The sequence below is a fragment of the Salminus brasiliensis genome, chromosome 16, assembly GCF_030463535.1.
Source record: "Salminus brasiliensis chromosome 16, fSalBra1.hap2, whole genome shotgun sequence".
NCBI classification, from domain to species: Eukaryota; Metazoa; Chordata; class Actinopteri; order Characiformes; family Bryconidae; genus Salminus; species Salminus brasiliensis.
The window spans coordinates 29,852,320-29,873,107 of record NC_132893.1 but is presented as its reverse complement, the minus strand read 5'-3'; the positions used below and the strand labels follow the sequence as shown (position 1 = coordinate 29,873,107).

The following is a 20,788-nucleotide window of genomic DNA, read 5'->3' as shown; positions in this document are numbered from 1 at the left end:
CCAAACGGGCAGTTTTGTGGCGCAGAAGGGGACGTGGCCTTTGAAGACCCTTTTTGTTTCTGATGCCCTTCCCTCTTAGATGCTGTCTGAGGGTTATTGAGCTGCACCAGTAATGGCCTTAATTTGGGTTGAGGATCGCCCGTGTCTTGATGAACAGCCAATCGGATCATGCGGCCTACCGCTTGACTTTTTTGTTCTATAACCCTCAGGATCTTTCAATGAATGCAAAATGACTTACTGTCTTACTGTGTCCAACCTCAACAGCGATGCCACCAGAGCCGGTGATGGTGATATATATTTTAAAAATACCATTGAATAATACAATGAAATGGTATTACACAGCATATGGAATGATGAAGCATCTGTTGCTGAGGAGGTGGTAATAGGGGGGGCCCCCAACTGAAAATCTGCTTAGGGCCTGATGAAGGCTTGGGCTGACCCTGGATTGCACGCTGTGAGAGGCCTTGCAGATGCAGCTCAACAATCCTACCACATTCAAAGTCAGTGAGCAGTCTTGACAGTGTGACTACTTACTATACATACACTATACACACAAAGGCTACAGGCTAATCTATAATCTGTGACATATTTATTTGCATTACTATTACATATAAACACTGGATGAGAATCTTGATGAGAAGCTTGGAAAGGCTGAGAAGCTTGGAAAGGCTGTTCATACCATTACGTCACACCTGAGGTTCTTCAGTGGTGTCCTTTCTCTGCTGATTTCTGTGCTCTTTGTTTAAAAGGATTCTGGGTTTCCAGTGTGATCGTACATGCACTACTGAACTCTTCCACTGAGTGTCAGCAAAGTCAAGCAAACAGGTCACACTGAGCCGCTCGTTCACCCACGGCCTGGTTTGCTGAAGCTGGAGTGATGGTTTTACTGTACTTGGTGAATTTACTTTTTTCTATTTTTCTGCTTATTATATATTTCTGTGTGGGATTGTGTTTGTCAACTTTTATAAAGAATGAAAACATAAAAAATTAAATTAAAAATTAAAAATTAAAAATTAAAAACAATTCCAGTTTCAGATAGAGATAATAGACTGAATATTTCAGTCTTTAATGGTTTTAATTTGTTATCAGGGGTTTATTTGCTGGAGCTGCATCAGCATTTATTGGTTAAATTAATTACATTTTAAGGTTTAAGGTTTACATTTAAAACCACTGATATATATATATATATATATATATATATATATATATATATATATATATATATACACACACACACACACACACACACACACACACACACACACACATGTGTGAAGGATTTAACTTTCTGCACCTCTGTTTTAGGCACTAAGTGTATATTCAATGTGTAGTCACTCCTGCTCCGCTGCAGCAGCTGGCCTCCCCTCTATCTCCGCCCTCCGTCCCAACTCTTCCTCTGAGCTCCAGTGGCCCCCTTTCACTGCTGCTTGTACTTGTACCACATTGCAGCAGCAGAATGCCTCCAGGGCCGTGTAGGAACTAACTAAAGATGCTGGTGAATGAACGCAGGTTTAAATGATGGGCAGCGGTCAGGAACAGACCCGCTTCTCAGTTAGTCTTGTCTTTCTGAATGACAGCGGGACTGAAGGTGAGCTCCAGGTCTCCAAACAGGGCCAGCATCAGGATCTCACTGTGCAGGTCAGCAGAGACGCAGCGGACATCACTCTCACTGTGGAGGACGGTAAACATGGCTCTGGCTTCATTCATATATATTATAATATATATATTATATTATTTTTTTTTTTATTACTTGAAGTTCAGATATTGTGGGTTTTACTCAGTTGTTATATAGGATCCTTAAGTTTCTTAATGGTGACTTGAGCTTTCCAAATTTAAAATGCTTCTGTCAAATTTAATGTTTATTATGAGCATTTGAAATGTAGCCTTAGATTCTTTAAAACCTGTGATTATATATAAACCATGTAGCTCAGTTTTTAATTTCACTGCTCGATTTGATCACAGCAGCTTCCATTTACACTGTGAACAGTTCATGATCAATAGATTTATTGGTGATGAATTATTTGGGATACAATCTCCCTACTCTAACTTACATTCAGAGTTCTTCTGTAAAGTTACTGCTTTTGGAAATACATGGAGTTTTTATTTACAAGTACTAGATTTGGGTTTTCTGAATGGTTTAATGAAAATCATATTTGATATTTAATGATATTTAAGACTTATTTTAAATGAAAAAAGTTACTCTGGTAATAACAACCAAAGCCCACACCTTGTTGTAAGGTCAGGACTCATCAGCACTCGGGTGTTTAAACTACCTTTGGGCCAAAAGAGGTTCAATATGTGTTTTAAAAAATGGTTTCAACAGAAATCCTTATTTTAGGTACCCTGGGATTTATGGATAGGGGGACTAAGCCTTAACTTGGGGGGTCTGGGGCAGGCTTCCCTCAGGATGAATAAAAAGGCCCTGAAGTGTTTGTTCTTCACGATTGTTTAGAGTAGCAACAGATGTGAAATCAGTCAAAAAATATGGTTAGGCCTGGCACACAGTAGCTGTGTCTCTTCATAGCTAGTATTAGATACAGCTATGACTGAAATGCTCCCCGTCAGCTTTCTGCACAGATCACAGATCAACCAAAGGTACAAAAGTCAAGTAATCCTCCCTCAAACTGATTAGACCTGCTGCCTAAGCTCTGTCAGTCTCCTTCAGCTTCTTTCTAATCCTCTCATTGTCTGTATTAAGATGAACAGTTTTATTCAACTTAAATTTACCAGCTTAAATCGAGCACAATCTTCTAACCCTCTGAGCTCTCCTCGGAGAGTTTTTCTGACAACCTTTTCATTGCCATTAACTAAACAACACTGTATGACCACTGATGTGGAGAATATGAACGGAGGAATGCACAAAGCTGTTCACACTCTCACTGAGTTTACTGAGTTTACTAAAGTAGGTTACTCGTCATGTTAACCTGACCTTAGTTAGCTGACTAACACAGGGTGACCATACATCCCTTTTCCCCAGACATATCCTTTTTTTGTGGATGTGAAAAATGCATCCAGCAGTCAAGTCAAGTCAAGTCAAGTCAAATTTATTTGTATATTTGTATTTATATAGGGTAGGAGAGAGTTAAATATCACATTCAAAATCACAAACATTAATATATATCATTTACTCATTTACTAAGACTAATTAAATTTGAATTGTACCACTTTTTCATTACATGTTACATTTCAGCAGGTATTTCTAAACTGTGTAAAATTTTGGTTTTTACAGTCGCCACACGCTGAGCGAGGATTTTCACACCTTTAAACAGGCCTGTTGAAGTACCGCCTTTTCATCGCCACTAGTGATCTACATGTACCTGCTGCTACATCAACCATTGGTCAAGCTGCTTCCCACCACAGCCGACTGACTGCAGCCTATAAAAGCCTAAACCCATTCCTGACTTTTTTCCTTTTATTTTATTAATGTTTTTTGTTTAGTTATTTTTTTACATTGGAATGGAAATTAAAAAAACATGTAATGGAAAAAAGTGGTACAATTCAAATTTAATTAGTCTTAGTAAATGAGTAAATGATATATATTAATGTTTGTGATTTTTTATGATTTTTTAATGAGATATTTAACTCTCTCCTACCCTCACACACACATACACACACACTGCCACAGTCCTACAACAAAGGCCTACTTGCAGCCCCTCTACCACAACATCCTACTCATGACAGACACCCCTGTGTACCCAGTGTCCTCTCTTTTAAAAAAGCAAATATGGTCAGACCAGATAACAGGATAAGATTGTAGGTAGGTATCTCGGCAGCATTTGTTAAGATTAAGCTTCTGATTCTCCATATATTGAAACTTTCCGGTCCACCGGTCCAGAACTTCCTGTGAAACGTCATTAGTTGCAGCCTGAGTAAGAGTGCTCCATTCAGAAGCTCACATCCAGCCAAGTAGAGTCTGAACTGCCTGGCTGTGTACTTCTGTACTTCTGTGTACTGTTCTGCTGTGTTATGGAGGATGCATCAGGACATGACTTGTGTGAACGTGGCATAGCAAAATATCCCGGAATAATTTATACACCACCCTGCTGTTCCAATGTATGATTACCATACAGCATCCTCCCGTCCTCCCATCCTCTGGAGCCTTTACTCACGGGCAATCTTGCCGAGTCAGTACTACGAGTCCAGGCTTACTCTGTACTCTGTGAAAATCTCCCTTGGTAACTATGGCACAATTTGAGCTTTGTGAAAACAGGAAAAAAGATCAGCTCTAAAATGTGAATTTTAAAAATTATAAGTGGTTAATAATAATATTTTTATATATTTTTATATATTTTTATATTTTAGTATAATAGTTAATTGGTCACCCCAGCAGCAGGCGCCCTTGTCTTGCGCCCGGTCCAGGTGTCACAGGTGGGCATGAGCAGGCCTGTAATTCAGATTTCTCCTCTTTAAAATTCTGGGCTTTTCTTCTGCATTTTCCTTCTTCTTCTGGTTAGCATTTACAGCACCGTGTCAGGATCCCCTTGGTGTCATTTCAAGAGAAGCAGAACAGAACAAAACAGTCCTTCCAGTCAAAACAAGCTAGAATTAATACGTGTATGACCTTTTAGCACTGAGGAAGCATGGGCTTATTTACTTTATTAAAGCTAACTTCAATACACTATATTGACAAAAGTATTGGGACACCTGCTTAGTCAGTGTTCCTTTTAAAGGGTATTAAAAAGAATTTATTCTGCTTTTGTTGGAGTAACTGTTTCTACTGCCCAGGGAAGACTTTCTACTAGATTCTAGAACATTGCTGTAATGATTTGGTTGCATTGGGTGGACCTTGAAGTAGCTGAATGCAGTAATGACAAAGGATGGCCATAAATATTTGTACATATTGTACCATATTGTATCAATCACTAAATTAAATAAATACATTTACAGTATTTAGCTGATGCTCTTATCCAGAGCAACTTACAGGGTTACTCATATTACAGAGGTGGGTCAGTGTAGTGTTGGGAGTCTTGCCCAAGAACTCTTATTGGTGTAGCGCAGCATAGTCCCCCAGACTGAGAATCGAACCCCAGTCTCCCATGTGGTGAGGTAGCTCACTGGCAGGTGGTGGTGTTATCTGTTGCAGCACACCAACCCGTAGCCTCTTTAGTCTCCTCTAGCTGATGCTTGCCATTGAACTTTGGCTCATGTTGGGCTGCTTCACAGCCCCTGAATCGTGTTATGCAGGTAGGTGAATGTAGAATTAGCAGACTTGCCCAATGATGCTATATTGGTGTAGTGTGGTGTGTTACACCCATAGTGTTGTTATCCTTGGCTCTACACCACTTTTCTATGGAGATTACACAAGCTGTGGTTGAGCTACTGTCTGTCTGTGGCAGCAGTTGGGGCTAAAAAAGCTTAGTAATAATTGAGTTTGCTCATTAGAAGGGGTGTCCGGATACATTTGGACATACAATATAAGCTTTTATCTCTTGGTTACATGGCTGGTGCCTTATGTATATGCACTTAAGACTGAACATAGAGAACAAGTAGAGGAGATAGAGAGACAGATCTCTGTCCTGCTCTTTTTCTCTCTCTCTCTCTCTCTCTCTCTCTCTCTCTCTCTCTCTCTCTCTCTCTCTCTCTCTCTCTCTCTTTATTCAGGTGTGCTGCACATTTCCCTCTTGTCTGTGCGTGTGTGGTCGGATGGCTGGCCGCGCTGACAGGCCGTGAGGATTTACGGCAGTGTTGTGGACGCACAGGGCCCAGTGTGCAGCCGCTCTGTCCTGTGCGCTCCAGCATCCTCATGCTTAACACTGTTTTCACTGCTACGGTACACTGGACCTGGCCGCCAGCACGCTCTGCCTGCTGCCCTGCAAGATCAGATAGCAACTTTCGCATACACATACCAGCTCACACACCACACATACACTGTTGTTCAAAGTGTGGAATCACTGGTTTTGGGAGATTTCAGTAATGTAATACCAGTTTGGTTGGAGAGACACTCTTTGACAGGGGTGCTTAAAGAGTTCTGCAGTAATGGATCGGCAATGGATCTGTGTAGAAGCATGAAACCTAAAGCACTGTCTCTATGCTTGAATGATTCTTTGCCTGGATACAGGGATCTACACATGGGTGGAAAAGCCGTTCAAGCAAAAATGGTTCTATATAACACTGAAAAGGTTTCCACTATGATTCCAAGGCAAAGAACCCTTTTAGCTTAGACTGTAGGTGTGTAAACTGATTCTAGTACTTCACAGGTTTCAAATAATTCGCAGAAAGTTGTAACTTGTTCAGAATAGAGAAGCACAACACTTATTTTTCTATTTCAATACCAATGTTGAAGCCTTAAGGCATAAAGGCGTAATTCCCAGGATGGAATAAAAGAAAAACAAATCCCAGAACAAAGACACCCATATTCACCATTTCTGCTGAGCATAGATGGAATTTGGCCTCCATCTTTAATGGGATTGATGTAGTGAACACACACACTCACAGTGATACACTGAGCAGCCATTGCTGTGGCGCTCAGGGAGCAAGGGAGCCTTGCCAAGCCTGGGTATCAAACCCACAACCATTTCAAGCTTATGAGCAGTACTGAGCTCACTGTTCAGTAGCGAGATCTACATAGTGACAGAATGAGCAGCCCCTCTACACACAGGACTAACCACTCAGCGGGAGCTACAGCTGGGAATGATCACTGATTCTTGTTTGCTCTTTCTTCCTCTGTTCTGAAACCCTCTGGCAGGCGATGGAAGGTGCGTCTTCAGGTTCTCGATCTCGAGGGAGACGGAGTGCTGTCGAGTGGGCAGTCAGTCCTTCCTCATCACCACGAGCTGTGTGAGTGTACTGCTGCGGTTCCACACACGGCCAGGTGAACACTCTATTATTTTCTATGCTATGTGAGACCGGTTCATGATTATAAAAGATTATTGTTCCGCACAAAGACACAAAAACAGTGACACTGTGTACAGATGTTTATTGCTTTTTTCCAAGAATAATTTCCAAGAATTTATTTAGTTAAATATCTGCAAAGTGTCTCCGGAAGCAAAGTTTATAATAAAAAAAATCTGAAAATGAAAAGAGGACGGCTTCAGGATAATGATCCTAAACACACCTCAACATCCACAATGGACTCAAATGGGTCAATCAGAAGGTTTTGTCATGGCCCTCCCAGTTTCTTTTCCCTAAACACTGTCTGTTCTGTCTTTATGTCTGGATAGACCACAAAACAGCATCTTAATGACCTAAGAATCTTACAGAACTAGAAGTCTTTTGCGAGGAAAAACAAGGGTGAAAGTTCCCCAAAAAACAACAGAAATTCTTGCCACTTCGCTTCTCCGCATCGAATTCATGTAGGTTGTGTTGCATCAGGACACCGAGGACGGGAGGATGCTGTACGGTGATTCAGCATTCTGCATTGCGTCTAGCCAGCCGGGGAAGAGTGTAATACTGAAAATGCTTTCCCGACGCACATCTGAATGCCTGTGTGTCTGGATCCTTTTGCATGTAGTGTATTTTACTCACTTAGCTATTCACAGTAACCGATATTTTAACCAGGGGTGCCCATGCCACTGTTAATTACTCAGTAACTGCTTAGGTTAGTTAAGTCCTAGCTCACATACAGACTGTTCTTTACATTGTGTCCAAAATTCCCTAATAAATGGGCCAAAAGAAATTGGCCTAAAATTGCTTGAAATAAAGTCTTGTTGCCATAAAACTTCCTTTAAAAGTTAAGCATGTTTTCCATTCTCCTATGAAGTCATCCTTTAGGAGATACAAGTTTTCTTCCAACAAGGACAGCCTGTAATAGAAAGCAGAATTAAAGAGAACACACATAGCCGTCTGTTTCCGCTGAGCTAGTGTAGGTGACGTCATTGCAGCCCATGTGCTGGGCATCTGTGCCTGATCTGACTCCAGCTGGGCCGGATAAACTGGAGAAGTCCACGCAGAATCCCAGTAATAGCTACCCAACAGAGGACCACACAGTGTTCAGCAGAATCAGCAAACCAATGTCCATCTCTGTTCTAAAGGGTCGGGATCTTGCTCTTCATTATCAGTAGCTTCTCTGAGCGTATGATGGCTGAACCATGCTTTAACACGTCTGAGAAATCGTACACCATCAGGGTCTGTTTGACATGTATTCAGAGTATATCATGGCCCTGTGATGCTGTAGGAGCTTGGTGTTCCCACTTTATTCAAAGTACTCAACTGCTCACCCAAACCCAGAGTTCCAGAGTTTCCACAGTCTGCTAAAGTCGTGGGTGGACTCCAGCAGGGAGACGTCAGCCTTCGACCAGAGAACAGACAATTCTTCAGCCCTTCAGTACTTTCAGGTAAGCCTGGCTGCGTCCCAGTTGCACACTACACACTAATACTATATACTAATCTTAAAAGTGCGGGTTTGGCAGGTTAGTACTGACCCGTTTTCTACTGACAGGAAGTGATGAATCATTACTTTTGTCTAATTTTTTCCTATTTCTGCAAATTCGAGACTGCCAATAAACCCACCCATACATAACTCCAAATAGCACTAGCAATGCTCCCGACACTAGGAGGGTAAGGGCTTACGTTGCCAGTTGCCAGAGGCCTGTGCTGGCCACCGTTGCTTAAGAGTGACAAGAGAGCGCCATCTACCCACCTGGGGAGAGCATGGCCAATTGTGCCCGGCATGTGATTTGCACTTGCAACCCACAGGCCATAGTGGTAACACATTAGACCACTGAACCGCTCAGAGACCCATGTGTTCTCAAGTTCTCCAGCCGACGCAGCTGCTACATTTGCATCGTTATCCCCCATTTTTTCCAGAATAATTGTTCCCCAATAATTGTTCCAGACGTGAGAAGCTCCTCCTTTTCTTTTTCGCATTGTATTGTGGGACAATAGTGTCCATCATAACCACACTCAAAAAAAAAAAAAACGGTTCTGAGTATATATCTTCTATACTCAACTTTGCCACTTTGCCACTCTATACTACATACTTCATTCTCAAAAACTAGTTAGCGTCAGCATTAGTACGCAATTGGGATGCACTGAATTATGGAAATTCATTCAGGAAATCATCCATGTTTCTGTCTCGGGAACATGAATATAATGGCATCCTATTATGATACATACTGTGTTTCTTCTTGCAGTTTTATGGCTGTCTTTCTCAGCAGCAGAACATGCTCCAGGATTTCCTGAGGACGGCGACGTACCAAAAGGCCATTTTACTGAACGACATCGACTTCAGAGATAAGGCTAGTCATTTTCTTTGTCATATCAAGTGTGTTTTGGTTACTAAGAAACAAATATTATCCAAAAGCACATTGGTCAAAAGTATTGGGACACCTGCTCATTCAATGTTTCTTCCAAAATCAAGGGTATTAAAATAGTTTATCCTGCTTTTGTTGGAGTAACTGTCTCTACTGTCCAGGGAGGAAGGCTTTTTACTAGATTCCTGGGCATTGCTGTGAGGACTTGAGTTCCACTGCTCCACAGCTCAATGCTGGGGGGCTTCATACCCCTCTAGCCCTAACCTGGCATTAGGCAGCATGGTGCCAATAGGTTCATGTTTATCTGCTCCAAAGAGTCCTATTCTATTGGCAGTACTTCTCTACGCGAACTGGACAAGCTGTGTGTGTGTGTACATTTGCATATAATAATAATAATGATAATAATATTTTGGTGTTTCTGTCTCCCCTCCCATCTGCAGGTAGTGCTTGATGTAGGCTGTGGAACTGGAATACTCTCCTTCTTTGCTGTTCAGGCTGGGGCGAAGAGAGTGTATGCAGTGGAGGCCAGCTCAGTGGCCAAGCATGCAGAAGTACTTACAACTACATTCTTCAATTCATGCTATTTTTTAAATCACATTTACAATATCCACAGAGCAACTTACCATTGACTCATGTGACAGAAATAGATGAATGTAGTGTTAGGGGTCCAATCACTCTTATTGGTAAAGCCAATAAGCTCTCTGAAGGCTGCAGTGATATATTTTCTTCCCAATAACCAGAAACAGCATTGCATTTAATCCCCCTCCCCCTCATATTTAACTGCAATAACTCAGCCACAGACTGTCTGCAATAACGACACACCACATCACTTCTGAGTGAATGGGGGGCTAAATCACTGTAATCTGAATTGGCGGTCAATTGAAAATGCGGTGAAAACTAAGCTGCAAAAACAAACTGTTGTAAATTCATCAGGGTTATAATATGGTTAAAAACCAAGGGGGATGAACTGAATATTGCAATATTAATATTTACTCAGTGAATCATACTTATCTACTCAACTGTGGTGATAAGAAAGGCCAGATAAACACGATGGACTACAGAGATATGGGCCCCAGGACACAATAATCAAGTCTAATCTGGTGTCTAATTACTTCCCAGGACCCCCCTGAAAGTCTCAAAATCAAAATCCAAAAGGGTCCCTGAAAATAAAGCGTCTATTAGGGAAAAGTAGACACCCCATGACGTGCTTCTGAAATGTCGATGTGCTTCTGTATTTGATAATAACTGACTAGAACTGAGGTACTGGCCAGCAGAGCTCATTACCAAGTAGAAAAGTTCATTTACTGAAGGTTGCCACGTCCAGGCAGTTGCCAGGCTGTTGCTATGTGCTTACTAGGCTGAAACTGTTTTATCTAAGTGGTTGCAGGGGTATCCCAGGTGGCTTCTAGATTGTTGATAAGCAGATGCTATGGTGTTCCTATTAGTTGCTAGGGTGCTGTTAAGGTGCTAGGTGATTGCTATGGAGCTGCTTAGTGGTTGCTTGGGGTTTGCTATGGTATTTTAGGTGGTTGCTAGGGTGTTCCAGGTGGTTGCTATGGTGGTTGCTAAGGTGTTGTTAGGTGGTTGCTAGGGGATTGCCAAGGGGATTCTAGACAGTTGATATGGTATCCCAGGTGGTTGATATTGCTAAGTCGGTGCTATGGTGCTGTTGGATTGTGGTGGTCACAACACTACAGCCATGTTTCAGCATGTGACGACGTCCGAGACACTCCTCGTATTATCTGTGTTCAGCTGAGGTTGTTGGGCTTTGGGTAACAGTGTTACACCTATTGAGTTTCAAAGGCTGCTCTGCACATGTCTTGAATGCATGACATTCTGCCTGCTTAATGGCTTATGGACAGATCTGGCATTTGGCTATGGAACCTCTGTGTGTGTGTGTGTGTGTGTGTGTGTGTGTGTGTGTGTGTTTGGAGAAGTAAAGGAAGCATATTTTCATGGCTGGATGGATGCTTGCTCTACAGTCAGGCATGGTTTGAACTGCTCGATTTTCACTCATTTGTTCACTTTTAGACTACTACCAGATGTGTTCCTTCCCATTTCCAGCACGTCCTAACAGATCTGCCAAATGCAGCTTCTAACCCTAACCTAAGTTTCCCTCTTTGTTTAGAAACTGCACACACTGTGCAGTTGTTGTGTTTTTTGAGTGATTATTATCACCACAGCCCACATTTTTACCCGGATCACAGCATGCACCCAAAAAAGGTATGCTAGGCATTGGCAAGGCCGTCTTTCACGGAGAGTGAACCCCAAATATCAGCAAGGGTAAAGATTTGGTTTGTATTAAGAGTGTAAAAGTGCATCAGTGCATCACCAGACATCCCACCTCTCCCAGATGTTGCGGAAGGTAGCTGCTTCCTGTCACCTGCAAATTTTATACAATAGATTCAATTGTGTGTGTGAGGGTGAGTGAGTGGGTGAACAAGAGGGAGAGAGAGAGAGTGACACAGTGAGAATCTCCCTTATTGGTTTCTTTTGTATGAATTTTCTCTGTGGGTGGTATTTATTATAGCCAGCCTCTTTTCAGTGTCCGTCAGCTCAGTTAAAATAATGACAGTGTTGCAATGCAACAGTGCCTTTTCTATTAGCAGTGAAAAGACTGCAAAGACATGTTGAGGTGAGCTTTACCGGTGTCATACTTTTACTTGTAGAGCTTATTTATACTTGCTGCTAATTTCCTACAAGACGAGGCCTTTAAGTCCCTGAAGACTTTCTTTAAGTTGTAATAGAAAAAAAAATTGTCAAAATGGTTAAATAATATAATTACTAAAAAAATCTCAACAAAATAATACATCAAATATTACATATTACATCAAATCAAATGTATTTGTATAGTGCTTTTTACAACTGCCGCTGTCACAAAGCAGCTTTACAGAATCAGTTATCAGTAAGACAAGAGACCAACAAGATATAAAAAAACTAAGAACCCTGGTGAGCAAACCAATAGCAACAGTGGCAAGGAAGAAACCTTGGGAGGAACCAAGACTCACAAAGGGGGCCCATCCTCCTCTGGTCTGATTGATAAAATGATTGATTGATTATTGATAAAAGTCAGTGCACCACCACATGAGACTGTTCTACAGCTCAGGTCTGCAAAATAATCCTAATATAGTAACTAATATAATCATAGTAGTGATGGTAAGAGTGATGTGGCAGATGGTGTGAATCCATATAAATTTTAACATAGTCATTAGGCAGAAAGCAATGGCAGGAGTGTGGGCAGCTAGTCCGCTCACGGTGGCAGGGGAGCCTAGTAATCTGTCTGGAGTGTGGCTGATGGCTCCGGCAGGTCTGACTATTACAGTTTAGTTAAAAGGAGAGAGCCAGAGCGTAACACAGCCACGGGTGCATCCTGAATCCTGAAACGTATGACAACATAATAAGGATACACCTTGAGCTTTTATTTATTTTAGGGACCACAACATAGAAGGAAACACAGGATGGTTGCACAGCTTAATTGGTTTCCACTTAATGCAAGACTGATGCTAAGTGGTTGCTATGATATTCTGGGTGATTTTATTTGTGTTGCTAAGTGCTTGCTAGATAGGTGCTACACTGTCGCAAGGTGATTGCAATGATCGTTTATGCGGTTGCTATGGTGTTGATAAGTGGTTTCCAGGGTGTTGCTAGGTGGTTGCTAGGCAGCTGCTATGGTATCCCAGATGGTTTCTGTGGTGTATCAGGCGGATGTCAAGTTCTTGCTGTGGTACCACCTGTGGTTGATTTAAGGGTTGCTATTGGATTTTTGTCACTGTGACATAAGAAAGATGCAGCTGTCCAATCAAAAAGCTGTATAGTGACCTGAATCACACAGTCAGACCAACAGTCTGGAGTTTCTCCTTTTATATTCATATTAAATACAGTGCATGATTGTTAATAGTAGGCTACTCTTTTTTGTGTACTCAGGTACTAGTAAGGAGTAATGGCATGTCAGACAGAATCATCATGCTCAATGGGAAGATCGAGGAGGTGTCCTGCCCTGAGAAAGTGGACGTCATCATCTCGGAACCCATCGGCTACATGCTCCTTAATGAGAGGATGCTGGAGAGCTACTTACACTCCAAAAAATGTCTGAAACCGAAAGGTTGGAGAAAATGAATGAATGTATTTCAGTAAAAGAAAACAATGAGCCTCCCATTATCTTTCTTTAATTTACAGTGTTCCTTACTGTTACACTGACAATTTACAGGAAGTACTATGCAAAGTCAGAGACAAACATTTATGTTAATTCCTAGACAAAACATCAGCAGCTAACAAACACTCACACTGGCTCTCATCAAACTGAGTGCTGGGGGGGAAAGGGAAAGTCATCCTACCCACCTAGAGAGAGGGAGGCCAATTTTGCTCTCTGGGACACTGGGTCATGAATAGCTGTAGCATCACTGGAGCCGAACCAGCAATGACCTGAATATAGGGCCAACCTTTAGATGCCATTCGGGAGCTCAAAACATGAATGAAATAAATGAGGTTTGTGAAGTACTGTAAATAAAGGAATTGAGGGATTTACTGAGTTTCTTGTTTTGTTGGACAGGTATGATGTTCCCCACCTTCAGTGATATCCACCTGGCTCCATTTACTGATGAGCAGCTTTACTTGGAGCACCATGCACGCTCTAGCTTCTGGTAATATTGGAAAGCTCTGCACACGTTACAGCATTAAAAGACGTTAAAGCTTACACATTTGTGTGTAAAAAATGTAGGAAGGCATAAAATACAAAAAAATACATTGGGTTGGACCAATGGCTGTGGAAAACATGGACATCATTTTATAGAAATGAAGTCAGAAACTGCAGAGTCTGTGCAGTAGAGACCAGAAGCAGAGCCAGACTCACCTACTTATCTGGTAAACCCACCCCCTTCTTCCAGACCAAGCTCAGGTGTCTCAGACCACCTTCTTTGAGCTCACAGTGCAGCCGCAGAGGCGGGGATTCCCCTGGATTCCCAGCTTGACCAGTAAGTGGACAAACTGTTTCAACAGTAAAAGTACAGTTCATGTAAGTTCCACTACAACTCAGCTACACCATGTCATGAACAGTAGGTCATGCGGATGTCCGGTCTCTTGAGGCCAAGGCTGTCAGTCACTTCATTCTTAAGTGTAACCTCAACTTCCTACGATCGAGCAGAATAAGGGAGACATTCTGGGAGAAATATCAGCACAGGGAAAGCTAACTGTTTTAACAGAATTAGAAAATGGAGATGGAAAATAGACTGGTTTGTCATTGGAACAAATTGAAATGAGAGGAGCTACACTTCATACTGCAACCAGCCAGCAGAGGCGCTAGACCTGTCATTTCTTCATTTTTGAGAGGCATTGCACTGTCCATGTTTTCCACAGTCGGTAGGTTGGACTAAAAAGCAAATCTGCTGGCACTGGAGCTACAAGGTTAATATAATTTACAAGAAGTAGGAGCTTAGACACTAGTTAGTAAACTACATAACTACATTACCCATCACACAGTTGCCTCAAATCATGTCATGTTGGTAGCTTTTGTTATATTGACTTGCTTTAGTGTTTTCCAACCATGTATGACAGACCAGTATGCACCAAATGAATAACAGTACACCTTAAGGGTTTTCTCCACAGTTTCAAATGGAAGAACCTCCAAAGGTTCCTCGAAGATGTTTTACCATATTTTTACAGTGTACACTGCGTAGCTGCTCACAGTAGTAGTCTCAAAGCCTGAATGTTGTCTGTACTTCTTTACCTTGTTAGCAACATTAGCCTCATAGCTTCTTTGTTATACTAAAAAGCTTCCAACACCAAATAGGTCTCGGCCGTCTACAGAACAATTCTTTGGTCCTAACAGGCCATACGTGCCCCTGCTTGACCCCCACAGTCCCTCTCACCGATGCTTCAGTGGTGCTTCACGCTTCCCTCCAAATGTTTACAGTCTCATCCATGAGGGTTTATTTGATGTCTCCTGCAGGGCCCTGTGGTTTAGGGCAGTTGGCCCACCACCCACAGCTCCTGGCCTGCCAGGATAGTGCTGTGACCCCGGCCAGAGTTCCAACACTGTAAAACGCTTCAGTGCTGTCCAAACCTGACTCATAGCAGAGACATAGGCTGCACTCATCATCTCTGTCTCTCTCTGTCTCTCTCTCTCTGCTCCAGTGCAGCAGTTAACCAAGCAAAGTATCAGGAAGATGGTGGTGGCAGACATCTGGATCACCATTTCATCCAATCAGAAGCACTTTCCGCAGTTTTCTTCTCCTGAATCTCTGTGTTTTAGCAACCGAACTTCAAACACAGTCATATTGATCTAAGCTGCTCATATCTACGACACCAGCTGTTTGATCTTGATAGATGATAGATGATGTGATCACAGTAATTGAAACGCTGGCATGCAGATGCAGTAAAGGCTCCTCTGAGTCTTGTTAGCCAGTATATGCCTGCATCTCCACTCCAATGATGACAGCTGCTCTTGAGGTTTAACCAGAGACCCGCTCAGGAAAGCTCTGCCCAAGCAAATCATTGCATCAGTTTCTCCAACACCACCATGTCTTAGGACCAAAGCACTGTATGCAAAAAGGAATGGATTAAACATATTTTGGTGGGGCCCTGGGTGATCCAGCGGACAAAGGTGCTTTCACCATGATCAGAGGATCGCTGGTTCGAATCCCGGTCGTGCTGCTGGACTTGCCCCCCCCCCCCCCCCCCCACATCGCTTTGTTGCGATGCTGGCTGTCACTGGCGTCTGCAGGCTAGTGCATTGGAGCCGGGTAGGCTCCAGGCGCATTGGTTCGAGAAAAGGGTGGCTTGACTGTGCACATGCCTGAGGGGGCATTGTGTGCTATGTGGGGTGAGACTATGTATGGGTTGGGTCCAAATTGGGGAGAAAATGTGGGAAAATGGGACAAAATACATATTTTGACAGTCAGTTCGCATTTAATTTTTGAACTAGAGCTACACAAGCTAACTGTAGCTGGCTGTTTTATTTACTACCTATTGCAATTTGCATCTCTCTGCTCATCATTGCCTCTTCACACTTTCAACATGTACACATTCTGTAATTCTGTCCCAAAAAGTACCGCCACAGTGTGAAACAAGTCAAAGACTGTAAAGAGGGTAGTTTTAATTTTCTTCATTTCCAAATCTGCTGTTTTAAAAAGGTGTGTAGGCCTGACTGTACTGAGAACAGTTGGCGTTCAGTCTGACTTCACAGGAACTTTAAAAGCTCTATGGGAAATGTAGTGTCTGTAGTGAATTTGCATGGTCACAATATTTAGCCTGACAGTCAAAGTTAATACAACTTTTTCCCAGTGATTATAATGGGACACAGCCTTATTTTACTGGTGCCCAAACCTCAGTAAACTGGGTCCAGTGATGCCCCTGCTGCTGTCCATAAAAATGGACAGATGTACGCAGCATTGCTAAAACATTAGCATCCATTTGAAGCCTGAATTTGGCCTGTATTTTTGTCAGTTTTGTCCAATTATAGATCACAGTACAAGACAACTGACATGAGCCAGAGCAATTAGAGATTATGTGTGTGACATGTGTGATGATTCAGGCATGCAGTTTACAAAATGCTGGCTAATTAAACTTTTTGTTTGTGGTATTCCAGAGTAAAATCCATGTTTTCTGTTATTTTGTCCACCCTCTCTATATGTTAGTGCGATTAGACCGTCAGTGAGAATGAATCTGTGTGTTTGCACAGGCTCCAGACGTGTTTCTATGGGGTAAACCTGAGCGGACTTCATCCTGTGGCCATGGAGGAGTTCTTCCGACAACCAATAGTGGTGTGGCGTTCAGGGGTTTTATTTTATATCTGGCAACATCATTAATTTATAATTAATTCATTCATTCATTAATTGATCAATGAAAAAACTCTCTGCTCCTGCTGTGTTCTCCAGGACACTTTTGATATGCAGATTTTGATGGCCAGGTCTGTGAAATACACCATTAACTTCCTTGAAGCTAAAGAAGAGGACTTGCACAGGTTGGTATTGATTAACTGAGATGAGAATATTTAATGCAAGCTTTTACGTGCAGTGCGCTCACTGCTTTAACCGTTGGCACATGGCTTTTTATTTGGATGTGCAGAATGGAAATTCCTTTTGTCTTCAAATTGCTGCAGTCAGGACTGATTCACGGCCTGGCGTTCTGGTTTGACGTGGCATTTGTAGGATCGAGGTAAGAGTTTTAATAGTATTCAGATCTGAGATCTGTATTATGTGTGTGGATGATGGTGGTATTAGGACCTCATGAAAAGGGTAATAATGATATTGAAAATAAAGTTTAACTTCAGTTAAATATGAGACTTCCTGAATCACTGTTGTGTATATATGTTGGCAGTTGTCTAAAGATTTTTTTATGGCCAAATAAGTGCCATCTAACTTTGAATGGCAGAGGATGTTATGTCTTGATTATTCATTTTGATATTATTATTATTATTATTCGTCTTCTGAAGGATGACCGTATGGCTGTCCACTGCCCCCCACGAGCCCCTGTCCCACTGGTACCAGGTCCGCTGTCTCCTCCAGACTCCTCTGTTTGCCAAAATGGGGCAGACACTATCTGGACAAGTTCTACTTGTTGCCAACAAGAGGTAAAACATGACTAATGGAAATAAAAATGGCATCCATTAAAGAAAGGATTCTTGTTTCCAGAGCAGCTCTGATGCTGAATCGTTCTGACCGATCTGTTCTTCATTGTCTCTCTTATTGGACAGGCAGAGTTATGATATTCACATTACAGCTGTCGTCGATGAGTCCGGCTTTAAATCTGGCAACACATTGGATCTCAAAAATCCTTTCTTCCGGTAGGTATTATAGCAACTGTTCCAGCCAACGTTAGCCTGAATGATTCAGCTCAACTGCTTTAAAGGCGTAGTTTGAAAATCCAGTTAACACAATTTACTACTTTACTCCAAAATATCTCATGCACTACTACCATAGACCAGGGGGTCGTGAGGTCAATTCTTGAGCCATGCTGCTTTGCCATCAGTGGCCGGAGTCTAACAGAGCACAACTGGCTGTGCTCTCTCCAGTTGGGTAAATGGCGCTCTCCACCCTAATCACTCTTAAAGCGATGTTGGCCAGCACAAGGTGTCTGTGGTGGAGCTGGGGACCCGGCGCTTTCCTCCAAGCATGTCAGCTGCCTGGTGACGCTGCATTGCTGGCAATTTGAAAAGAGGACTTTTATATATATATATATATATATATATATATATATATATATATATATATATATATTAATATTAAGTGAATTTCCCTTCTGTAAGAATGGACAAAAATCATATGTCATATAAAAGTCTAAATCTCATCCTGAACTATAAGCAGTAAAGACTGTTTTCATACAGCATCAGAAATATGTTCCTATTGCTTGCAAATGGTGTTTTGCTGCCATCTGGTGGTTGAGAACATGTCTCCATATTAATTCTTAAATCCTGTTTTTTGAACAAACCCAGTCTAAACCTTAAAACCTTCATATTTCTTCTAGAGAGAGATAGACCTATGATGAGAGGTAGACAGAATAGGCCAGGTTTAGTCTGACTCACGCTCTCTGGTCTTACCTGTGTGTGTGTCTGCCTGTTTAGGATGCCAGGGTGGCTGCAGATGTAAAGAGCCGACAGTGAGGCATGGCAGGGTAGTCAGTGTCACCGTGGTTGGGAAGGCGGCCTCCTTGGACTAGGCTGGGTAAAGTAAGCCCACATTGAGCTTCAGTGGACGTTAAAACAGAAACCACATTTTTTATATATAATTTATCATTTATTTAATTAGTAAAATTAGTTGTGGAAGCTTTTTATGAAGAAATAAGGAATAGGAGAAATCCTTTATTATGAGCTTTTTAGGTCCCCTCATGTCTCACTGCATATGCTCAATATGTTCTTAATGAGACCTGCTACTTGACCTGCTACTTATGGATTCTTAGATACGCAGATCAGCCATAACATTAGTACCACCTGCCTATATAATAATAATATTGAGGAGGTCTTCCTTGTATCACCACAACGGATCTGACCATTCGAGCCATGGACTCCACAAGGTGTCCTCCACCTCTGAATGTGTCCTGTGGTATCTGGCAGATTCTTTAGGTCCTGTAAGTTGTGAGGTGGGGCCTTCACGGGTCGCATCATTGAGCCTTGTGTGCCCATGACCCTGTTGGCAGTTAACTAGTTGTCCTTCCTTGGAGCACTTTTGGTAGGTACTGACCACTGCATACCGGGAACACCTCAGAAGACCTGTTTAATGCCAGTCGTCTAGCCGTCACAGTTTGGTTCACAGCCAAGAATGGACTGTTCTTCACTTGCCACAACTTGACAGATGCAACTGTAGATGAAGATAATCTATGCTTTTCATTTCACCAGTACTAATGTTATGGCTGATGTATATATGGTATATATGATGTATATAGTCTCTGTCTGACATTTTTCCCTTTTGTCCTTAATTAAATGAGACCATTAAAATTTCAAGATGAATGGACCAATAAGAAATATGAAATATTAAAATTAATAGAATTAATATTTAAAACTATTAGAATAGAAATGTTGGGAATACAGTGTTTTGTAAAATTGTACACAAAATACTCAAAAAAGTTTTTGCATGACAGCGATATGTTTTATTGGGCGTGGACCTTAGGAATATTACAATATTACATGGCTAACTTAGTGTAATTAATTATAAATAAATAATTAAGTAAATTAAAAGTTAGGAACTGGACTAGCTTTCAATAATAAGTTTATTCAAATAATAAAGTAACAATGTATAACACAGGTTATTACTGATACTGCATGTATGCTTGACATCATCAGCAGGGATGCAGGACATTGTGCAATGCAATATACACAGGGAAAAAATGAACAGTCAAAATTACAAAAGCTATGGTGTTGTGGAGGCAGCTGAGCTCGATATGCATATTTTGGAAACAGTGCTTTTTGAACCCTTTCCAAATGAGCTTTTTCGGTGTTCATGTGTCCCATTCAACACTAATTCTGTGTTATTTCTCTGTTCAGGTATGCCTGAGTCACTGCAGTCCCTCGGATATACAGACTTCAGCAAGCCTTCGTTTCCCCGTCTGCCCCAGGACCACTGAAACAGCCTCATATGATCTGGAGTAATGGAGATCTGGAGTCCTCTATAAGAGCAGTGTTGTTTAGCTAGACTGCCTCTAATGATATTTCACAGACTGTAAATTACACATAGCTCAGCTTTTATAAATTAAAAAAGAATAAAGCACATTGCTGACCAATCCAATGAATGCCTGTGTGTTTTTATCTAACTTTTTTATTCTAATTTCTGAGAAAGCAAACACATCAACTTGCTTCCTTAACACACTGCATGTCCAAATGTTTGTGGACACCCCTTCTGATGAATATAATCAGATACTTTAAGTTGCATCCCATTGCTGAGACAGATGTGCAATTGCCAATAGAATAGGAAGAACTGCCAATAGAATAGGACCCTTTGGAGCCGATCACACCATGAACCTATTGGCACCGTGTCTAATGCCAGGCCTGGGCTAGAGGGCTAGTATAAAGCCCCCCAGCGTTGAGCTGTGGAGCTGTGGAACTGTGTTCTCTGGAGTGATGGTTGGTGCTCCATCCTATCCTTTTTGGATGAGTTGGAGAGTTGGGGATG

General features: G+C 41.8%; 1 protein-coding gene across 1 annotated transcript; it reads left to right on the top strand.

Annotated features, from left to right (window-relative positions):
* The first annotated feature begins 1,515 nt into the window (after positions 1–1,515).
* carm1l (coactivator-associated arginine methyltransferase 1, like) lies at positions 1,516–17,974 on the top strand. Its single transcript, XM_072658859.1, has 12 exons — positions 1,516–1,681; positions 6,686–6,811; positions 8,167–8,273; positions 9,072–9,176; positions 9,632–9,742; positions 13,116–13,293; positions 13,741–13,831; positions 16,867–16,948; positions 17,063–17,148; positions 17,253–17,342; positions 17,620–17,757; positions 17,881–17,974. Exons 1-12 carry the CDS (start codon positions 1,516–1,518, stop codon positions 17,972–17,974), a joined length of 1,374 nt encoding a protein of 457 aa, XP_072514960.1.
* Positions 17,975–20,788: the final 2,814 nt, after the last annotated feature.

What these genes read in the sequence shown, in the direction of transcription:
- carm1l (XM_072658859.1), top strand. Translation starts at nt 1,516, where the DNA reads ATGATGGGCAGCGGTCAGGAACAGACCCGCTTCTCAGTTAGTCTTGTC. An exon ending in CAGCCCTTCAGTACTTTCAG is followed by an intron (nt 8,274 to 9,071) that starts GTAAGCCTGGCT and finishes TTCTTCTTGCAG; the next exon opens with TTTTATGGCTGTCTTTCTCA. An exon ending in CATGCACGCTCTAGCTTCTG is followed by an intron (nt 13,832 to 16,866) that starts GTAATATTGGAA and finishes GTGTTTGCACAG; the next exon opens with GCTCCAGACGTGTTTCTATG.